We start from the raw sequence: 15,970 nt of genomic DNA on the forward strand, positions 1-15,970 counted from the left end.
ATGATTCCTATTGCAGTGGTTGAGAAGTGAAATAAATGCCTGCTATGTTTTTAGGCGAAAAATCGCTAGTCCCTGTCAACCGCTCAACGCGTCACACGGCTGTGACGTGATCGCTTGCTGGACAGAGGGCAACTCGATCGACTGAGATTTGAGATTTTGCTTTCTGACCAACTTCGACCGAATTTTGCGCACTCGAGAGAGCTGTGTGTTGCCGGCGTCTACATTCGGTTGTTCGGTAGTCCTTAAGGCGGCCAAGCGCCATCACATCTACTGCGAAACATGAGTTTCCAAGATGCAATTGCGGCGTTACTGAGACCGACAGAAGTATGCAGCGTCTCCGCCGATCTCTTCTACGTGAGCCGTAACCAACAGCGGAAGAGGCGAACGCTCGCTGTTTACAGGAATATTCAGGGTGGGGACGAAGCTGGGTAGGTAGATTGCCCAGCTTGGACATGTTCAAGCGGAAGATGAGCCGAAATGGTTTCGTTGGTGGGGTTGAATGCCGGCCAGCATGGTCCTTCTCATGCTCTGGGCTTCCCACACACCTTTCAGAGTCTTCCTTCTGAAACGAAGAGCCGGAAACACGCCAGCGATATATGACATGATGCCGATATATGCGGACTTTCGGCTGGGAGTGTGTAAGTCAAAGGGCCGTGGGACAACTGTTGAGCCGTCTGCACGAAAGATACTGACTGTGGACCTGCTCAGCGCAGAGCAAACCGGTGAACCTGGAAGAAGAGGGTCAAACGGTCACCCGTGCAAGGACTGGTTGGCACATCTTTACCCGTTGAATCCCCGCGGGGCCCTTTTTCTCATGGATTTAGGATGTTCCCACCTTAGGATTCACGTTGAGACTCTCGTCGGGACCGAAACAGATGGTTCTGGAAACGGCGTCGCTAGAGACACTTCAGTCTGTCCTGGTGGAGTTGAAGAGGTTGATGGCAGTTGCTCGTGCGTACCGTTGAGTCGTCGGAGAGGGGAAGGAGTTTGGGACCCTATGTTGAAGTTGTCCGCGTTCAGAACAGAGGGGCTATGTCGCCGATGGAGGAACGCATAACTGGATGCAGCACTATGAGCGGACGCGAAGTAGCGCCGCTGCGGCTTTGAAGCAGGCAGAACTCACTGGTAGGTGCCCATATTGGGTTGGTCCGAATCTTACCACCCATCATTCATTGGCGTCAATTCCTAAATAATTTTGATAGGCAAAGCGGAGCAGGGTAAAGCAAATAGACGGATCGCATCATATGGAGAGCGGACCGCTGATCAAACCTCCACTGACCTCCAGATCGAACACAATCGAACATGGCCAACCCATTCATCAGCTTCGATAGCTCCGTTACCGGCGGCAGTGTGAAAGCGATCAAAGAGGGTTGGGTGGCCAAAGAACTTAGGGCTCGGGAAAGCAGATTCGTCGACTTTGATTCCAAACGGTAACTTAGAGTAGTAGCTAGTGTCGATGGAAGGCCGGGAGTACCTCAACCGTATCCAGCATCTTCGTAGGATCTTGGAATGTGAACGGACAAGCCCCTTCACAGCCACTAAAGCCCTGGCTGGGTGTGTCTGCTGAAGAGGAGCCATCCATCTACATCCTAGGGTGCGTACAATTGACTACCCTTCTGGAAGCAGTTCTAATCTGCATTGCTTTCGTAGGTTCCAGGAGCTCGATCTCAATACCGGCGCTTATCTGTATGCTGACACCACGAAGGAGGATGAGTGGTGCAAAAGCATAGAACAGGCATTACGGACGAAGAAGACGAACTATATCAAGGTGCGCACGACTTCTTCCATCACGGGTTTTCCTGCGGGTCGAAATCTGATAGCCTAGTCCGCCATCCAGGTCACATCGAAACAGCTTGTCGGAATCTTTATAGTTATGTATGTTAGCGAAGCCGAGAAAGGGTTCCTTCGCGAGGTTTCTGCGGAGTACCTTGGTACTGGACTGCTTGGGATGATGGTAGGACCAAGGACCACGCATCAGAGAGGTTAGAGTCAACTGGAAAGTTATTTACTGATGCCTCGCCTTTCACAGGGAAACAAAGGAGCAGCAGCCATTCGATTCCGCTTTCACGACACGTACATTTGTTGTGTCAACTCCCATCTCGCCGCAGATGCCAGCATGGTAGATCGGCGTAATCAGGATTACCAGGAAATCTGCCGCCGAGTTGTATTCCCTTTACCGTCTTTGTATGACGATTTCACTGCCTACGCACACGCAAATCCCTGGGTGGCGAGCTTTTATGATGCGCGCCAATCTGCGTTGGCGACCATCAGTGAGCAAGCGGGGAAAAACATTGCCACGATATTCGATGCAGAGTAAGTACGACTGCCTGCTTTCATGCCCATGTGTAGGGCACGGATGTAGGTCGCTCATTTCTTACGCGCGTGCACAGTCATTTGTTCTTCTTTGGGGATCTAAACTATCGCGTCTCACTTCCTGATACGGATGTGAAGGCTATTATCAACAAGGGGGATGTAACGCAGCTGCTCAAATTCGATCAAGTACGTTGCAGCTCGCGACAGAATAGGAATCGAAAGTGTTTTAGATGCTGAGGACTCTGGCCCTGTTTGTAGTTACTCATCGAGCAGCGAGCGAAACGAGCATTCCAAGACTTTAAGGAGGCACCCATTACTTTCGTTCCCACTTTCAAGTACGACATTGGGACAAATACCTTTGACACGAGGTGAACATATGCTGTCTCCATCTTCAACACCGTCGTGCCGTACTCAATTCCTTCGATGGCTCTGACTTCTAAAGTGAGAAAAAGCGTACACCATCGTTCTGCGACCGAATTCTATGGTTCGAGAACCCATTGCATGCCGAAGACCCAGCGTGGCTGACGGCCAAGTGGTATCGAAGCGGCATGGACATGACGTTGAGTGATCATAAGCCGATCATGGGTCTCTTTGAAGCCAAGGTCGGTTCAAGCTATATTGATTTGGTTGATGAATCTGGGCCAATGTGAACGTTTCATACGCTAGGTTCGGAAGATCGACGCAGACAAATTGACGCATGTGCATGAGGAGATCCTGCGAGAGCTTGACAAGTTCGAGAACGAGTCGCTTCCAGACTTGGCCGTGTCTACAAACATACTGGAGTTTGGCGATATCCGGTATAATGTGCCGGTGACCAAGTCCATAACGGTTGAAAATAAGGGACAGGTATGTGCGGCGGGATATGTCCAACGCCGTTGGGGTTGCAAGCTTGCTGATTGGCCAACTCGTTGGATCTTCAAAGGTTATTGCCCAATACCGATTTGTGCCGAAGCCAGATGAGGAACACATCAGCAGGCCTTGGTGTTACGTCAACCCACCAGCAAGCATGCTTCTCCCAGGTACGATTCGTCATCGCTGCCCGCATTAGACGCTTGAAATACCTAAAGCTTCGATCGAACGCAGGCGATCAGGTCAAGATCAACGTCACAATTCTGGTAGACCAACACACCGCCCCAGCCCTCAACTCCCTACAAGATACCCTCGACGACATTCTGATCCTCCACACCGAGAACAGCAAGGACCACTTCATGTCCGTCTCCGCGAACTGGCTACCCAGCTGCTTCGGAACCAAAATCGAAGCCCTCTGCAAATTCATCAAGCCCGTCAGGGAATGGTCCATCGCGGAGCGGAAGACTGTGTTCCTTTCTCCGACGGTTTTGGGTGGTGCTGGGGACGACGGAGGCTTTGCGGAGTCGGCCGGCGCGGCCAATGATGATGGGCTTAGTCCGAATCCACCGGTGCCGGATGCTGATAATCGTTACAGCATTCCGTACCAGTTGTGGAGGTTGATTGACTTCCTGTTTCGTTACGGGATGGACGTGGTATGTTGGGTCGCAATTCAGGCTCGCTAGAAACATCGTTTCTAAGAAGCTCTTATTCCAGGACAACATCTTCACATCAGGCGGCGACCCGTCCATCGAGGAGTATATCCGCGAATGTCTGGATGTCGGCGTCGAGTTCGACGTACCGTTACTCCTCCTCGATCCCACCACAGACCCTCATGACTCTGTAGACGACGACCCGGACGACGAGGACGAACATGAGGACGACACCAGCACGACAGGGAGTCGGTCACGTCGCCCTTCGGCGGCCGGCGGCTCGAGCGGTGCTCGTACACCAGCCGACAAGCGTGACAGCATTCACCTGGACATCGAAAAGCTGTTGAAGGATATACCGGGCGCCAAATCTGATACACTCCTGGGTCTCGCGTCTACCGCGAATCTGAGCGCCGCGACGGAAACGGTCCCACTGCCTCGGACACATGGGCGCGCGGTGTCCGTGTACTCCATGGCTGAAACCTTGATTAAGTTTCTCGACAGTTTGGAGGAATCTGTCGTCCCGAGCTCCATGTCGTTGAGGTGTACCCAAGAGGGATACTTGACGTTTGTGGCGGCGAGACAGACGGTGCAGAGGCTGCCGAATGCGAACTACAATGTCTTCAAGTACATTGTGAGGTTTTTGAGAGCGGTGGTGGAGAATTATAGGGGGAGAGGAGAGCTTGATGTGGAGCGATTAGGTGGGTTCAAAAAGCCCGTGTCTCGCAAATCTTTGAGTTGAGAATTCTAACAGATGTTACTCCCATACAGCGGACATATTCGGCCCAATCCTATTACGGCTCCCAACCTTCACGGAAGGTGGCGACAGCGGAGGTCTCGGAATGCACCACGCCAACGCCAGCAACGTCTCCGTCCAATCCGTCAGCAGCCTGGCCTCCACCAACCCGCGCACATCCTCCCTCGTCAGCTCCAACGTCAAGTACGCCACAACCGGCAGAAGCCAACCCGTCACGGGGGGCAGACCGATGCCGGGCGGAGGGACGGGCACAGCCGGGTTGGCGCATGATTCAGCCGCAGCGAACCTGGCGAGGGTCGCGGCTGCGAATGTCAGTACGGGGAGCCTGTCGGGCCGCCCCGGTGCGCAACAGCAGCTGGGCAGTTCGCAGGAAGAGGTGTTGAATCGCAAGAGAAGGATGTTTTTGATGCATTTTTTGGAGCCGGAGAATCCGGACCTTCCATGATGCAGGTTTTCGTAGAGCACAATCAATTATCAGCGTAAAACGTACACATGCCATGCCGTCAACCCTATCAATATTTTCATATTCATACACTACTACTAAGGCATTAGTATCACAATATCATGGTGTAATCGACTCTAGTCTGGATTCGTCAACGCTAGAGGTTGCAACTTGCCAGAGGTCGCCAGACGGAACGCGTTCAACGGTCGCGTTGAAACGACTCGGACATGACCAAGCAGTGGCAAGCACCCCTGGTCGTCCGCCACGTTTGCGAAACTGCGCTTCGGTTCACAACTTGCGGCTGGATGGAGATCAGGAGCATTATATGAAAGTGCCTCGTAGGTGTGTTAAGTATATGACGAAAACCGTGCAACAACGATGGGCTCGATCGGCCGTCCATCGGATCTCGGGTCCGAAGGCCGCCACCGCTTATTGGTGAGCGGCGCGTCAAGAGAGTCCGCTATGACAATATTGAATAGAGTCCGCGGACTGCGTTTTGGCAAATAACAACTGTCAACCGTCAACCATAAACGCAGGTCATGTCGACCGTCAATGAAGGCGGCTTGAAGAAGCGTACATAAAGTTCGCAGGCCTCAGGGTAGTTTTCATCCCTAGACTCTTAGACCGTTCCACAATGGTGCTCGGTTTCGGAAACATCGAAGGAGCTGGGCTCGAGGCCCGAAAACTATCCGTCTTCCAGTCCAACTGGAGGGGCAAGGAGAAACAAGCCGAAACGAAGTCCATCTTGCGCAATGTCACGCTTTCGGTACCGCAGGGCAATATCATGGCCATCATGGGGGGTAGTGGAAGTGGGAAAACCACCCTCCTAAACGCCCTCTGCGGTCGGTTGAACACCGGGCAAGTGTCCGGCGAGGTGACGATGGACTCCGTGCCGGCCAGAACCTATATCGCCAGCGGCCGAGTAGCATACGTTCAGCAAAGCGATCAGCTCCTGCCGTACCTGACTGTTCGAGAGACCCTCCGCTATGCCGCCCGTTTACGGCTTCCGAGAGATATGCCAAAAGCGGAGAAATTTGAGCTGGTGGAGAACGTTATTGCCGAATTGGGGCTGAAGGAATGTGCGGATACGATCATTGGAAATGATCGGAGGAAAGGATGCAGTGGCGGAGAGAAGAGACGAGTGTCGGTTGGAGTGCAGCTTTTGCTGAACCCTAGTATGATTTTCTTGGATGAGGTTAGATCTGCGAATCGGTGTCTCATCACGTCGTCGAAACTGATTCTAATCCCCAACATCTTGTCAGCCGACAACCGGACTTGATGCGTTCACGTCGCTTTCATTGATCCAAACTCTTGTCGAGTTGGCACGGAAAGGGAGAACGGTATGTTACAGTACTGATTTTTCGATGTCATATTCCGGAGCTTCGCAACTGACTGCACCCGCTAACTTAGATCTGCGTTTCTATCCATCAACCACGGAGTGACATCTTCGAGCTCTTCGACAACATTGTTCTCCTCTCGCGCGGAGATTTAGTCTACTCGGGTCCGAGGAGCTCAGTTCTGAGCTACTTCGAAAGTCTTTCGTACAACGTGCCGGAGCACATGAACCCAGCAGATTACCTGATCGATGTGTCGAGCGTAGACAACCGGGACACCGAAGCAGAGGAGAAGTCGAAGGCGAAGTTGAAGACTCTTGTCGACGCTTGGGTGTTCCGCAGCCACACGGCCATCGAGGACAGGGTGGGGCCCGTTGGGGGAATCGAGATGGCACAACTTGACGGCGATGGGAGGGCCCTGCTGGCAGCGGACAGGAAGCAACCCTCGACGTGCGGGTTTGAACACGGGGCCGCTCAAAAGATTGGGGCATCACCGGTGCAGCAGACGATCGTGATTGCCGAGCGCACATTCAAGAACTTGCTTCAGGACCGTCTGACTTTCTGGGGCTCGGTCTTGGAGGTGCTCTTGTTGGCTGGAGCGGTCGGTCTGATCTTCTTGCGTCTCGACGAGACGCAGAGCGGGATTTTAGGCAGAAAGAGTGCATTATACATCACCGCCTCCGTGCAGAATTACCTCGGACTCATGTTCATGATCTACAAGCTCAGTCAGGAGATGCAAGTCTTCGATCGCGAGCGGAAGGACAAGATGTACTCGGTTGTCCCGTACCTCGTGGGATGGCTCATCGCCAATTTCCTGCTGTATGCTGCGCTGGCGGTGCTGTTTTCATGCATCATCTACTTCATGATCGGATTGAGGACGGACTCGAGCTTCCACTTTGGCGTCTTTGTTGGAGCGAACGTTTTGATGCAGTTTGTCACCATCGGCTGGGCCTACTTCTGCATTTCATGGGCTCGAGGTTTCGCGACAGCTTCTCTGATCGGAAACTCGTTTTTCACGTTCCTTTCGACGTCAAGTGGATTTTTCATCCAAGTTGATCAGATTCCCATTTACCTCCGATGGTTTAAATGGATCAGGTAAGAGAGACGGGACTCAGTATCCTACCAACTCTTTTTCCACTGACTTTTATCCACTTCTTACTTCTATCCGTTCGACGTTTATCAGCTATATCACCTACGGCTTCCGCCTTCTCTCCACCAACGAGTTCTCCGACAAATCCTACGCATGCCCGGATGTCTCTCCAACCAACGGTCGAGACGACCCTCGTTGCCAAGGCAATGTCATTCTGCAAACCCTGGGCTTCGGGACAGATGACTACTCGTTTCCCATTGTCGCCCTCGTTATCAACTACTTCGTCTTAATGATCCTCACGGGCCTCATCCTCCACCTGAAGCCCTACGGAGGAATCACGCACGCTGCTTCCGTCAAGACAAAGACCGAGAAGAAGATCTCAAACTTGGACGTGGAGGGCCAGACACCGGCGTCCGAGTCGTCCGTACCACGCATCAACATCACCCTCGACAACGTCTCCCTCTACCTCACCAAGAAGAGTCCTCTCTCAAAAGCCTCGTCTACCTCCATAACCATCCTCGACGGCGTCTCCGCATCGTTCCAAGCCGGGCATCTCTCTATCATCCTTGGTGCGTCCGGCGCAGGCAAATCCAGCCTGCTCAACATCCTCATGGCCCGCGGCCTCCCCACCGGCGCCTTCCTCAAAACGACGCAAACCGGGCGTATCCTCTACAAAGGCATGGAGATTATGCAGCCTGCGCAAGTGGCGTCGCTGTGCTCATTGGTGGTGCAAGACGATCATCATTTGTTGCCGGGGTTGACGGCGAGGGAGACGCTGAGGTACTCGGCGCTGTTGAGGCTGCCGAAGGAGATGTCGAAGCCGGAGAAGTTGATGAGGGCTGATAAGGTGTTGTTGGAGCTGGGGTTGAAGGATTGTGCGGATCGGTTGGTTGGGGGGGAGGGGATTGCGAAGGTATGTGCTGTTTCTGGTGTTGGATCATCATGGTTGAGTGCTTTAGGCGGTTGAGCGTGTCGTTGACTGTTCGTGTTGTGCAGGGACTCAGCGGCGGTGAGAAGCGGCGTCTTTCCATTGGAGTGCAGATGTTGACCAACCCGGCCGTTCTCATCATTGATGGTACGTTGCAGGTGTTGTCATTTCTCTTGTTAGCATTATTCTGACGCCTATGCACTTCTACAGAGCCAACTAGCGGTCTCGACTCCTTCACTTCTCATAACCTCATTCTGAAACTGAAAGAAATTGCAACATCTGGCAGGACTATCATTTGCAGTATCCATCAGGTAAGGGGCTTTCCTCCTCACATCGCGGCTACATCTCTATGAAAGATTAGAGCCCTAAAGCTGCTCTCATCACGATCAGCCTCGGTCTGATATCGTAAAAGAATTCGACTCAGTCTTGCTGTTAGCATCCGGCGGCCGAACAGTGTACTCCGGCGCCGCAAAAGATATGCTCCCCTACTTTGCCAGCTTAAACCACCCAGCGCCCCGTCTCACCAACCCCGCCGACTTTGCCCTTGACCTGTCCTCCATCGACTTGCGCAACCCCACCGCCGAAGAAGCATCCCGTGCACGTCTGACCCAGTTGGTCGCTTCCTGGCGTACGATGCTACAGCCCAGATCACCCAGCGACGAACCGCTGAATTACAAGCCCCCCGCACCGCCCCGGACACGAAGCGCGCATGAAGGCGGTCCGGAATCCTCCGAGAATGCACAGGGTAGCACAGTGGACATTGCGTCGCTCGCTTATCGCAGCCCGGCCGTCTTCGCGACCGCTCTGTCGGTTTTGGTGAGGAGGAGTATGAGAAATATGATGCGCCAGGTGAACTTGGCGAGCGCTAGGATCATGCAGGTCGTCGCCCTGGCTGTCATCTTTGCTTTGTACGTATTCAAGGATCGCACGCTTGGTTGGGGGTAAGGCTTCGATCCTGATTTGCATTTGTTAGGTACTTTGCCGGACTTGGCAAGAATCAAGCCTCCGTGCAATCACGGTTTGGTATCTTGGTAAGCCCACCTCAATCAAGTCCTTACCGTCTAACGCGATGGAACTTGATCGCTAAGTGTCAACCCTACCCACTGGTTGCTCCATCAGCAACAACAAGGTTCCCTCATCTTTGTAGGAATGCTGAACTGCATCGCCGTCTTCCCGCAAGAACTCAGCCTCATGCGGTTCGAGTACCGCGATAACGTCTACAGCGTGGCCTCGTTCTTTGTCAGCTACTGTGTCAACGAGTTCCCTTTCGGTAAGTTTCAATCCATAGGCCCGCACTCTGTATTCGAATCACAAGATGTCTCACTCTCGTCTACGAACCCTGAACAGAACTCGTAAGTGCACTGCTGTACGCCATCATCATCATGTTTGCCGTAGGCCTGCAAGCGTCCGTCAGCAATTTCTTCACTTTGGCATACATTGCGTTTTGTTTCATCAATACTGGGGAGAGTCTTGGAATCGCCTTTTGCGCTTTGGTAGGTTCTTCATCGGTTCTGCTTGTGGACAGGCTCCCGTCTGACCTGGCCGTACCGCTAACTTCTTTCGTGAAATAGGTCGACAGCATCGGATTCAGTGTCCAGGCCATGAGCACTGTGCTCTCGCTGGAAGTCATGATGGCGGGTTTCCTCAGCGTCAAGATGCCGAAGATCCTGGAGGGCTTGAACTACTTGTTCATCACGCGTTTTGTGGCTCGCATCGTCGCTGTTCAGGTTCGCATCGGCGTTTTGCCCTATCCACAAACGGTGTCACTGCTTCTATCTTCTTTTCTAACAACCCCATTTTCTCTAGGAGTTCACAGGTCTTCATTTCGACTGCTCACCCGCCGAGACCGCCTCCGGGACCTGCGTGTTTCAAACAGGCGACGACGCCCTCCGTCTCCTCGACTTCGACACGAGCCACAGCCAGTGGGTGCTGAACATGGTGATGGTGGCGGTCTTGACTGTGGTGTTCCGAGTAGTGGCGTATGGAGTGCTTTGGGCTCGGACCAAGAACTGAGGATAAAGAACAGTACTGTTGGACTTCGAGGGACCTTTGGAACATTGAAAGAAATGGACGGCGTTTTGATGTACTTCTTCTTTTACATATGCACTTCTTCTCTGTGATATATAGTCGGTCGGAATACATTTCCCATTCTATGCTCTTCACACACCTGCAGGTCCGTTTTGCCCTCTCAGCAGCACCGCGCACTGCCTAAGCCCTTCTTATTGCCGATCTGGACAAATGTTCCTTGAATTTTAAGGGGCAACAGTGACGAGCCCCCGTTCGGGTGAGACCTGCTCACTGAGCAGGGAGCAGGAAGCCGGAATGGGGAAAAGCTAGTAGATTTGATGAATGGGGACCGGGTGTGTTAAGCCTGTAGGGAGCGACGATTGTGCTTCATGCTAGGCACATGGCTTCCCCTTGTCGTTGCACTTGTAGCAAGTGCTTCCTCATAGTACTGGCAAGTCTGTGTTTCCTTTGGGATTGTGACCCCGACATCCCAGTACTGAGTCTGCACTCCGCCGCACTTGCTACAATTGGGATTGCCGTCCCGGACGACTGATTCCCCCATTTTGTCGAGAACAATCTTCCCGCCGCATTTCGCGTCTGTATCTGTGTTGCCCCTGCATACGGTGCACTTCTTCGTTTGCGCCTGGTGCTGCTGGAGAGTCTGTTCGGAGCGGAAGACTTTATTGCAGTCGCTGCTGTAGTAGCGGTAGTGCGTCGCTTCATTGATGCCGCACACAGGCCGCCTCAGTGCTGAATACGGTTGGAACTCGCTTTTGTGAGGAGAATGCAGATGCAGGTCCGTTTGTCGCAAGGGACTGGCCCAATAAACCGACCAGGCCGTGTGACCGCACATGACCGTCGTTTAAACTCCCGGCGCGCGTGTCATTGCACTCGGAGCGCCAAATGAGGCTGACGATGAGATGCCCGCCAATGAGCATAGTGACCCGAGGAGCGCCTGCAATTTAGAGCCGCCCCCGCCCCGCAACTTTGAACTGAGGCTTTCTGGCAAAAGATATCCCCCAGCGCTCACTGTACACCCTACCTCTGCATATATACAGTACACATACACATACCCGGGCACTCTTCGCTGCCTGTACAAACTCCAAACGTTCAGATCAATTCAGAAGCAAAGATGGCTGACCAACCCCTCCCCTTGCCGGGCAATCGCACCATCCTCATCGGTAAGTTCTCGCGTTGAGAACAGCTGCCGACTGCAACTCATCTCGAAACTAATCTCCAACCCCCATCCCCCAGGAATCGACAGCATAACCAAACACGGCCTGCAATCCTCCCCCGTCCTCTCCTGGGCCCTGCGCCAATTCCTTGTGCCCGGCGACAGCATCGTAGTAGTGCACGCGTCCAAATCCCTCGAAACGTCCATCTCCACCGGGTTCACCAACACCATGTCGCCCGAGCTGCTCAAGTCCCTCGAGAAGGATGTCGAGACCACCGTCCGCGAGATGGCAAGGAGCGCGTTCGGGTTTGAGAAGGGGCAGCTGTTCAAGGTTCGGGCGCATGTGGTGAAAGGCGACCCGAGGGAGACGATCAAGGGGCTGGCGAATGAGGATAATGCGACCGCGGTTATTGTGGGGAGGAGGGGGAGTGTTGGGGCTGTCAAGAGGTGCGTTGTTGTATTGAATACATTTTGCGTGTGGTTTTCGTTTTCATGTGCTAATCGTCGTATGATACATCAAACAGGGCACTGCTCGGAAGCGTATCGGACTACCTCGCCCGCGAGCTTCAATCCACCGTCATCATCGTCAAGGGTGATTGAAAGAATCACATGAGAAGCAAAATATGCCAACAATTCATGTTGAGCATCAACGTCGGTTTTTGGGTGGACTTGGTTCGCAAGTCACGCATACATTCACGCAAGCACGGAGAATTAATTCATCGATGAGGGAAAGAGAAAGGGGGGCAAGGCATGCAGCGTCTTTCAATGAAGGCGCTTTCTGTATCATACACATTTGATCAAAAATCCGAGTTCTATGAACATCACTCGCAGCTTCGGCAAATGCCAAATACGCCGCATGCACGATATTCTCCTATATACCCCCGTGTCTATGTTTACGTGATAGAAGAATCCAGCAACCCATACTTATTCATATACTGCAACGTAGCAAAACTCCATCCAGTGGCGTTGTACGTCGTATCCGAGACCGTTTTGTCCATGTGTTCACCATTCCGTTTGCCCACATCCGCATCCCCGTCATATGCCCCACCCTCCATCAGGTCCCCTCCATTTCCCGCCGACCGGAAAACCCTCCCATCGCTCCACCCCTCCCCATCCTCCCCCTGCCTATCTCCCTCCGGAATAACAATAAAGCTCTGCTCAGGATTCAAAGCCAGCTTAGCGATGATATCCGCAGTCTCGGCATCTCCATCCGCAATCTTACACCCCCGCCCGATGTCCTGCGATAGTTCTGGAGGAGACGCGCGGTGTAGTGAAGCATCAGCCATCGACCCGTCTGAGTCCTCCAGTGGCGTGTCGAGCGCGTCGACGACCGTCTGAAGTAAATGGGCTGTGCGTCCCTCCGGCAGCGGCTGTTTCACAGTAGCCGGCCCCGGATCGTTCTCAATCCCGTCTTCCCCAACATCCCCCTCGACAACCGCAAACGAGACATCTGCCCCATCTCGCACCGTCTTCTCATCTTCCTCCACCCCATCCCCATCACCATCACCACCCTCACCACCCCGCTCAACAACCGAGAACACCGGCCGGTAATTCGCCCCATCGTCCACCGGCAGATGGTACGTCCGTTCCAGCACCGTCCTGTTCACGCGTTTCATGAGGGATTCGAGGTCTGTTGTTTCTAGCGTGTTGTGTGTCTGTAGGGGTAGTGGCGCTCTGGGAGGGGAGGGCTCATTTGGGGTGAAGAGGGTGGTGTTGGTTGCGACGGAGCGGTGGGTTGTGGTCGCGTGGGCGGGCGGTGGGTAAGATGGGGGGAAGCAGGGGAGTGGGAAGGGGAGGTTGAGTTGTGGTGAGGTGTTGGTAGTGGAGGCGGTGAGGTGGGCTTTTAGGGCGTTTAGTTGGTGTTGGAGGAGGTCTAGGTAAGTCGCTTGTATGTGGTCGTGAGTGGGTGCCTGGCTGGGTTGGAGACGGGATGTTGGGCTCGAGCGGGCCTTGTCGTCTGTCGGATTACGCTCTGGCTCGGGATTCGAAGAGTTGGTGTCGTTTCGCTTTTGGGTGGAGATTGGTGCGTCTCGGTCCGGCGTGGGTGTATGGGCGGGGCCAGAGATGTCCATGCTGTGCGCTTCGTCATGCACTGACTTCGGGATCTCAGTATCAAGTCGTTCCGCAATGTCAACGGCCCCCATCTTTTCCCCAGAGCCTGTCGTTGAAGGTGATCTGGATGGGAGAGCCATTCGTCCGTCGTCAGACAGTAGCTCCACTCTTCAACACGACAATTCGCCTCACCAACTGAATAACTTACCTTTCTTGAGGTTCCGAAGACGTATCCACCACCGGCACCACTTCCATCGTCACGCCCTTCTTCACAACCCTTTCCCACATCCCTGCCCCCTCCCCAACCCCTCCCCCCTCCCCAACCCCTCCCTCCTCCTCAACCCCTCCCTCCTCCTCAACCCGCCCACGAAACCGCGCAAACCCCAACTCCACCCCTCCCTCCACCTCACCACCCCCGCCATCCCCGACTCCCTGCTCAATAATATAATCGCAGTCGTAATACTCCACCCTCGCCGCTCGCCCTCCATCACCATTGATGACAAGAACAAGCATCTTGTCCCGCCCGGTATCCAGCTTGGTGTAGCCGTGTTGATCGAGGATGAATCGAATGCATGCGTTGTGGAGTTTCGCGTCTCGCATGTCGTCTACGTCTCTTATCCATCTGCAAGATTTGCGTATCAACACGTACTGTTCACAGGGATGGTGAACCCGGGCAGGAGACTTACATTCCGACTAACGGGGCGGATAAGGCGAATGGATCGTCCAGGGATATGGGCAGGACCTGACGGGCTCGGTCGATAGCGATGAACCTGTGCAAGATATCAGCGCGCCCGCGGCGTTGCATATGGCTACGGTAAAGGGGTTGGTACATACCCGAGCTCGAAATCGGACTTTGCAGCGCCGTGCGACATGAGATGTGATGTCAACGGGCAGGATACGAGCGGTAATGGAGGGATGCGGGTTAGAGTCAATGTGATTGTTGGTACTATGGATCGATCTGTTACGAAGGCTTTTAGGCGGTTTGTTTTGCGGTAAGAATGCAATCAAGAAAGGTGATTACATTCGATGTTGGCAAAATTGTACTCTGTGTCAAACTCAATTTCCGTCCACATTGGACATAAGCCTGGTCCGGGATGCAGATCCGATACGAGGGGCTCACGGAGGTACTATAGAAGGTCTCATTGAGCAGACCGGACCTAAGGATGAAGAAAATGCACAAGACTCACCTTCATTAGCTTTCGCTTCCAGAACGCCTCAACATCGTTCGTGAGGTCATGGGCAGTATTCGTTCTAGCTACCTGGCCAAAGATCGTCAGTATTTTGAGAAGTTGCCATGACACAATCGATGAAAACAGTTTACCTACTATCAAAACTACATCCCCCGATGTTACAAACGTAGGTTCCATGCCCTCAGCGGCAGTTCCGCTCCTCCGCCCCGGATCAAAGCGGTCCAGCACGAGGAAACTGCCGCTTCGTCTAATACTCTGCTTCTCGGAAGATCTCTCACGCTTGGACACGAATCGCCCAATAAGATATCCCAGAAACATCACGTTTCGAGAGGGTGGGTCCCGCCGATGCAGGGCGTCTCGCATTGCGCGACAGGCTGTGGGCATCAGTTGTACTTGGGTTGGTTGGACATGATCGGGGCAGACGTGGGTTTTTGGGCCGATGGGGGTACTGTCCCTGCATGCAGAGGTAAGTGTGATAGTTCGGAGGGTACTACTATCGCCGTGACGTACCAGGAAAAGTACTTTGCAGCCGCGGGCGGTTCATACTGGTATGCCGTCTTCTGCTTCCGCTCATAAACGGGCGCACAATTTGAGCCTCCATTGTCCCCCTCGCAGTAGTTCCTAGGCACGGCCCTCTGCGGTTCTTTCCCTAAGATGACATTCTCCTTCGTGTGAGAACTCAACCGTGGTTCCGCATCCCTCGCGTTCGGTGGTTGAGCCACTTCCTTATCCTTCCGCGTGGACGCCCCAACAACCCGTCTCCGGCCCCTTCCCACCGTCCACGACGTGGTAGATGCATGCGCAAGTCTGATGTTTGTGGCGCGGTCGTACAGGTCGGTGGTGATGGGACCTAGATTTCCTGGACCGGACTGTGCGCCAAGCGGTGTGAGCGGGCCTCCCCTTGGATTTCTCATTTGCTGAAAGATGGGTACGGAGCTTGAGGAGGGTAGTTGGGGGGCGGGTAGCGTGTGCCATGTGCTTCATACGTCCTCCCATGCACCCAAAAAAGAGACTGCGGAAACAGGCGACTTTCGGACATGGTTGAATTGGTTGGAGAGCGAGAGCGCAGTAAGCATGCGAGTACCTCAAAGGTCATGCTTGGCTTGCTCACACACCCCATATATACTGTACAGTACCTCACTCTCCCCACATGCATGTGCAATATGTGCAATGTGCCTGCAGCCATG

At 53.6% G+C, this 15,970-nt stretch overlaps 4 protein-coding genes across 4 annotated transcripts; 3 read left to right on the forward strand and 1 right to left on the reverse strand.

The window, feature by feature from the left end:
- The first annotated feature begins 154 nt into the window (after positions 1 to 154).
- Positions 155 to 5,157, forward strand: EV422DRAFT_515581 (Endonuclease/exonuclease/phosphatase). The gene is made up of 19 exons (XM_053069323.1): positions 155 to 428; positions 553 to 638; positions 709 to 768; positions 841 to 951; positions 1,021 to 1,125; positions 1,203 to 1,217; positions 1,286 to 1,430; positions 1,490 to 1,594; positions 1,651 to 1,768; positions 1,838 to 1,954; positions 2,030 to 2,313; positions 2,391 to 2,499; positions 2,572 to 2,681; positions 2,756 to 2,915; positions 2,980 to 3,159; positions 3,236 to 3,332; positions 3,397 to 3,815; positions 3,877 to 4,510; positions 4,581 to 5,157. The coding sequence occupies exons 1-19, from the start codon at positions 280 to 282 to the stop codon at positions 5,009 to 5,011; spliced, it is 3,435 nt and encodes a 1,144-aa protein (XP_052929631.1). The 5' UTR covers positions 155 to 279; the 3' UTR covers positions 5,012 to 5,157.
- Positions 5,158 to 5,488: 331 nt separating this feature from the next.
- Positions 5,489 to 10,523, forward strand: EV422DRAFT_515585 (P-loop containing nucleoside triphosphate hydrolase protein). Its single transcript, XM_053069324.1, has 12 exons — positions 5,489 to 6,203; positions 6,271 to 6,348; positions 6,419 to 7,437; positions 7,526 to 8,345; positions 8,429 to 8,507; positions 8,571 to 8,671; positions 8,751 to 9,268; positions 9,334 to 9,391; positions 9,480 to 9,630; positions 9,708 to 9,853; positions 9,932 to 10,087; positions 10,167 to 10,523. Exons 1-12 carry the CDS (start codon positions 5,643 to 5,645, stop codon positions 10,371 to 10,373), a joined length of 3,894 nt encoding a protein of 1,297 aa, XP_052929632.1. The 5' UTR covers positions 5,489 to 5,642; the 3' UTR covers positions 10,374 to 10,523.
- Positions 10,524 to 11,327: 804 nt separating this feature from the next.
- Positions 11,328 to 12,310, forward strand: EV422DRAFT_515587 (uncharacterized protein). Its single transcript, XM_053069325.1, has 3 exons — positions 11,328 to 11,548; positions 11,622 to 11,988; positions 12,066 to 12,310. The coding sequence occupies exons 1-3, from the start codon at positions 11,500 to 11,502 to the stop codon at positions 12,139 to 12,141; spliced, it is 492 nt and encodes a 163-aa protein (XP_052929633.1). The 5' UTR covers positions 11,328 to 11,499; the 3' UTR covers positions 12,142 to 12,310.
- Positions 12,295 to 15,953, reverse strand: EV422DRAFT_601041 (uncharacterized protein). The gene is made up of 8 exons (XM_053073693.1): positions 15,294 to 15,953; positions 14,919 to 15,237; positions 14,781 to 14,852; positions 14,615 to 14,720; positions 14,428 to 14,551; positions 14,280 to 14,363; positions 13,802 to 14,215; positions 12,295 to 13,716 (listed from the first exon to the last, which is right to left on the reverse strand). Exons 1-8 carry the CDS (start codon positions 15,695 to 15,697, stop codon positions 12,435 to 12,437), a joined length of 2,805 nt encoding a protein of 934 aa, XP_052929634.1. The 5' UTR covers positions 15,698 to 15,953; the 3' UTR covers positions 12,295 to 12,434.
- Between the last annotated feature and the right edge of the window lie 17 nt (positions 15,954 to 15,970).

The sequence above is a fragment of the Fimicolochytrium jonesii genome (genome assembly GCF_025526975.1).
Source record: "Fimicolochytrium jonesii strain JEL569 chromosome Unknown EV422scaffold_2, whole genome shotgun sequence".
NCBI classification, from domain to species: domain Eukaryota; kingdom Fungi; phylum Chytridiomycota; class Chytridiomycetes; order Spizellomycetales; family Powellomycetaceae; genus Fimicolochytrium; species Fimicolochytrium jonesii.

What these genes read in the sequence shown, in the direction of transcription:
- EV422DRAFT_601041 (XM_053073693.1), bottom strand. Translation starts at nt 15,697, where the DNA reads ATGAGAAATCCAAGGGGAGGCCCGCTCACACCGCTTGGCGCACAGTCC. An exon ending in GCTGCAAAGTACTTTTCCTG is followed by an intron (nt 15,238 to 15,293) that starts GTACGTCACGGC and finishes CTCTGCATGCAG; the next exon opens with GGACAGTACCCCCATCGGCC. An exon ending in TCCGCCCCGTTAGTCGGAAT is followed by an intron (nt 14,216 to 14,279) that starts GTAAGTCTCCTG and finishes CAAATCTTGCAG; the next exon opens with ATGGATAAGAGACGTAGACG.
- EV422DRAFT_515587 (XM_053069325.1), top strand. Translation starts at nt 11,500, where the DNA reads ATGGCTGACCAACCCCTCCCCTTGCCGGGCAATCGCACCATCCTCATC. An exon ending in CAATCGCACCATCCTCATCG is followed by an intron (nt 11,549 to 11,621) that starts GTAAGTTCTCGC and finishes CCCATCCCCCAG; the next exon opens with GAATCGACAGCATAACCAAA. An exon ending in AGTGTTGGGGCTGTCAAGAG is followed by an intron (nt 11,989 to 12,065) that starts GTGCGTTGTTGT and finishes TACATCAAACAG; the next exon opens with GGCACTGCTCGGAAGCGTAT.
- EV422DRAFT_515585 (XM_053069324.1), top strand. Translation starts at nt 5,643, where the DNA reads ATGGTGCTCGGTTTCGGAAACATCGAAGGAGCTGGGCTCGAGGCCCGA. An exon ending in GTATGATTTTCTTGGATGAG is followed by an intron (nt 6,204 to 6,270) that starts GTTAGATCTGCG and finishes ACATCTTGTCAG; the next exon opens with CCGACAACCGGACTTGATGC. An exon ending in GGCCGTTCTCATCATTGATG is followed by an intron (nt 8,508 to 8,570) that starts GTACGTTGCAGG and finishes GCACTTCTACAG; the next exon opens with AGCCAACTAGCGGTCTCGAC.
- EV422DRAFT_515581 (XM_053069323.1), top strand. Translation starts at nt 280, where the DNA reads ATGAGTTTCCAAGATGCAATTGCGGCGTTACTGAGACCGACAGAAGTA. An exon ending in CCATCCATCTACATCCTAGG is followed by an intron (nt 1,595 to 1,650) that starts GTGCGTACAATT and finishes TTGCTTTCGTAG; the next exon opens with GTTCCAGGAGCTCGATCTCA. An exon ending in AGCAAGCATGCTTCTCCCAG is followed by an intron (nt 3,333 to 3,396) that starts GTACGATTCGTC and finishes GATCGAACGCAG; the next exon opens with GCGATCAGGTCAAGATCAAC.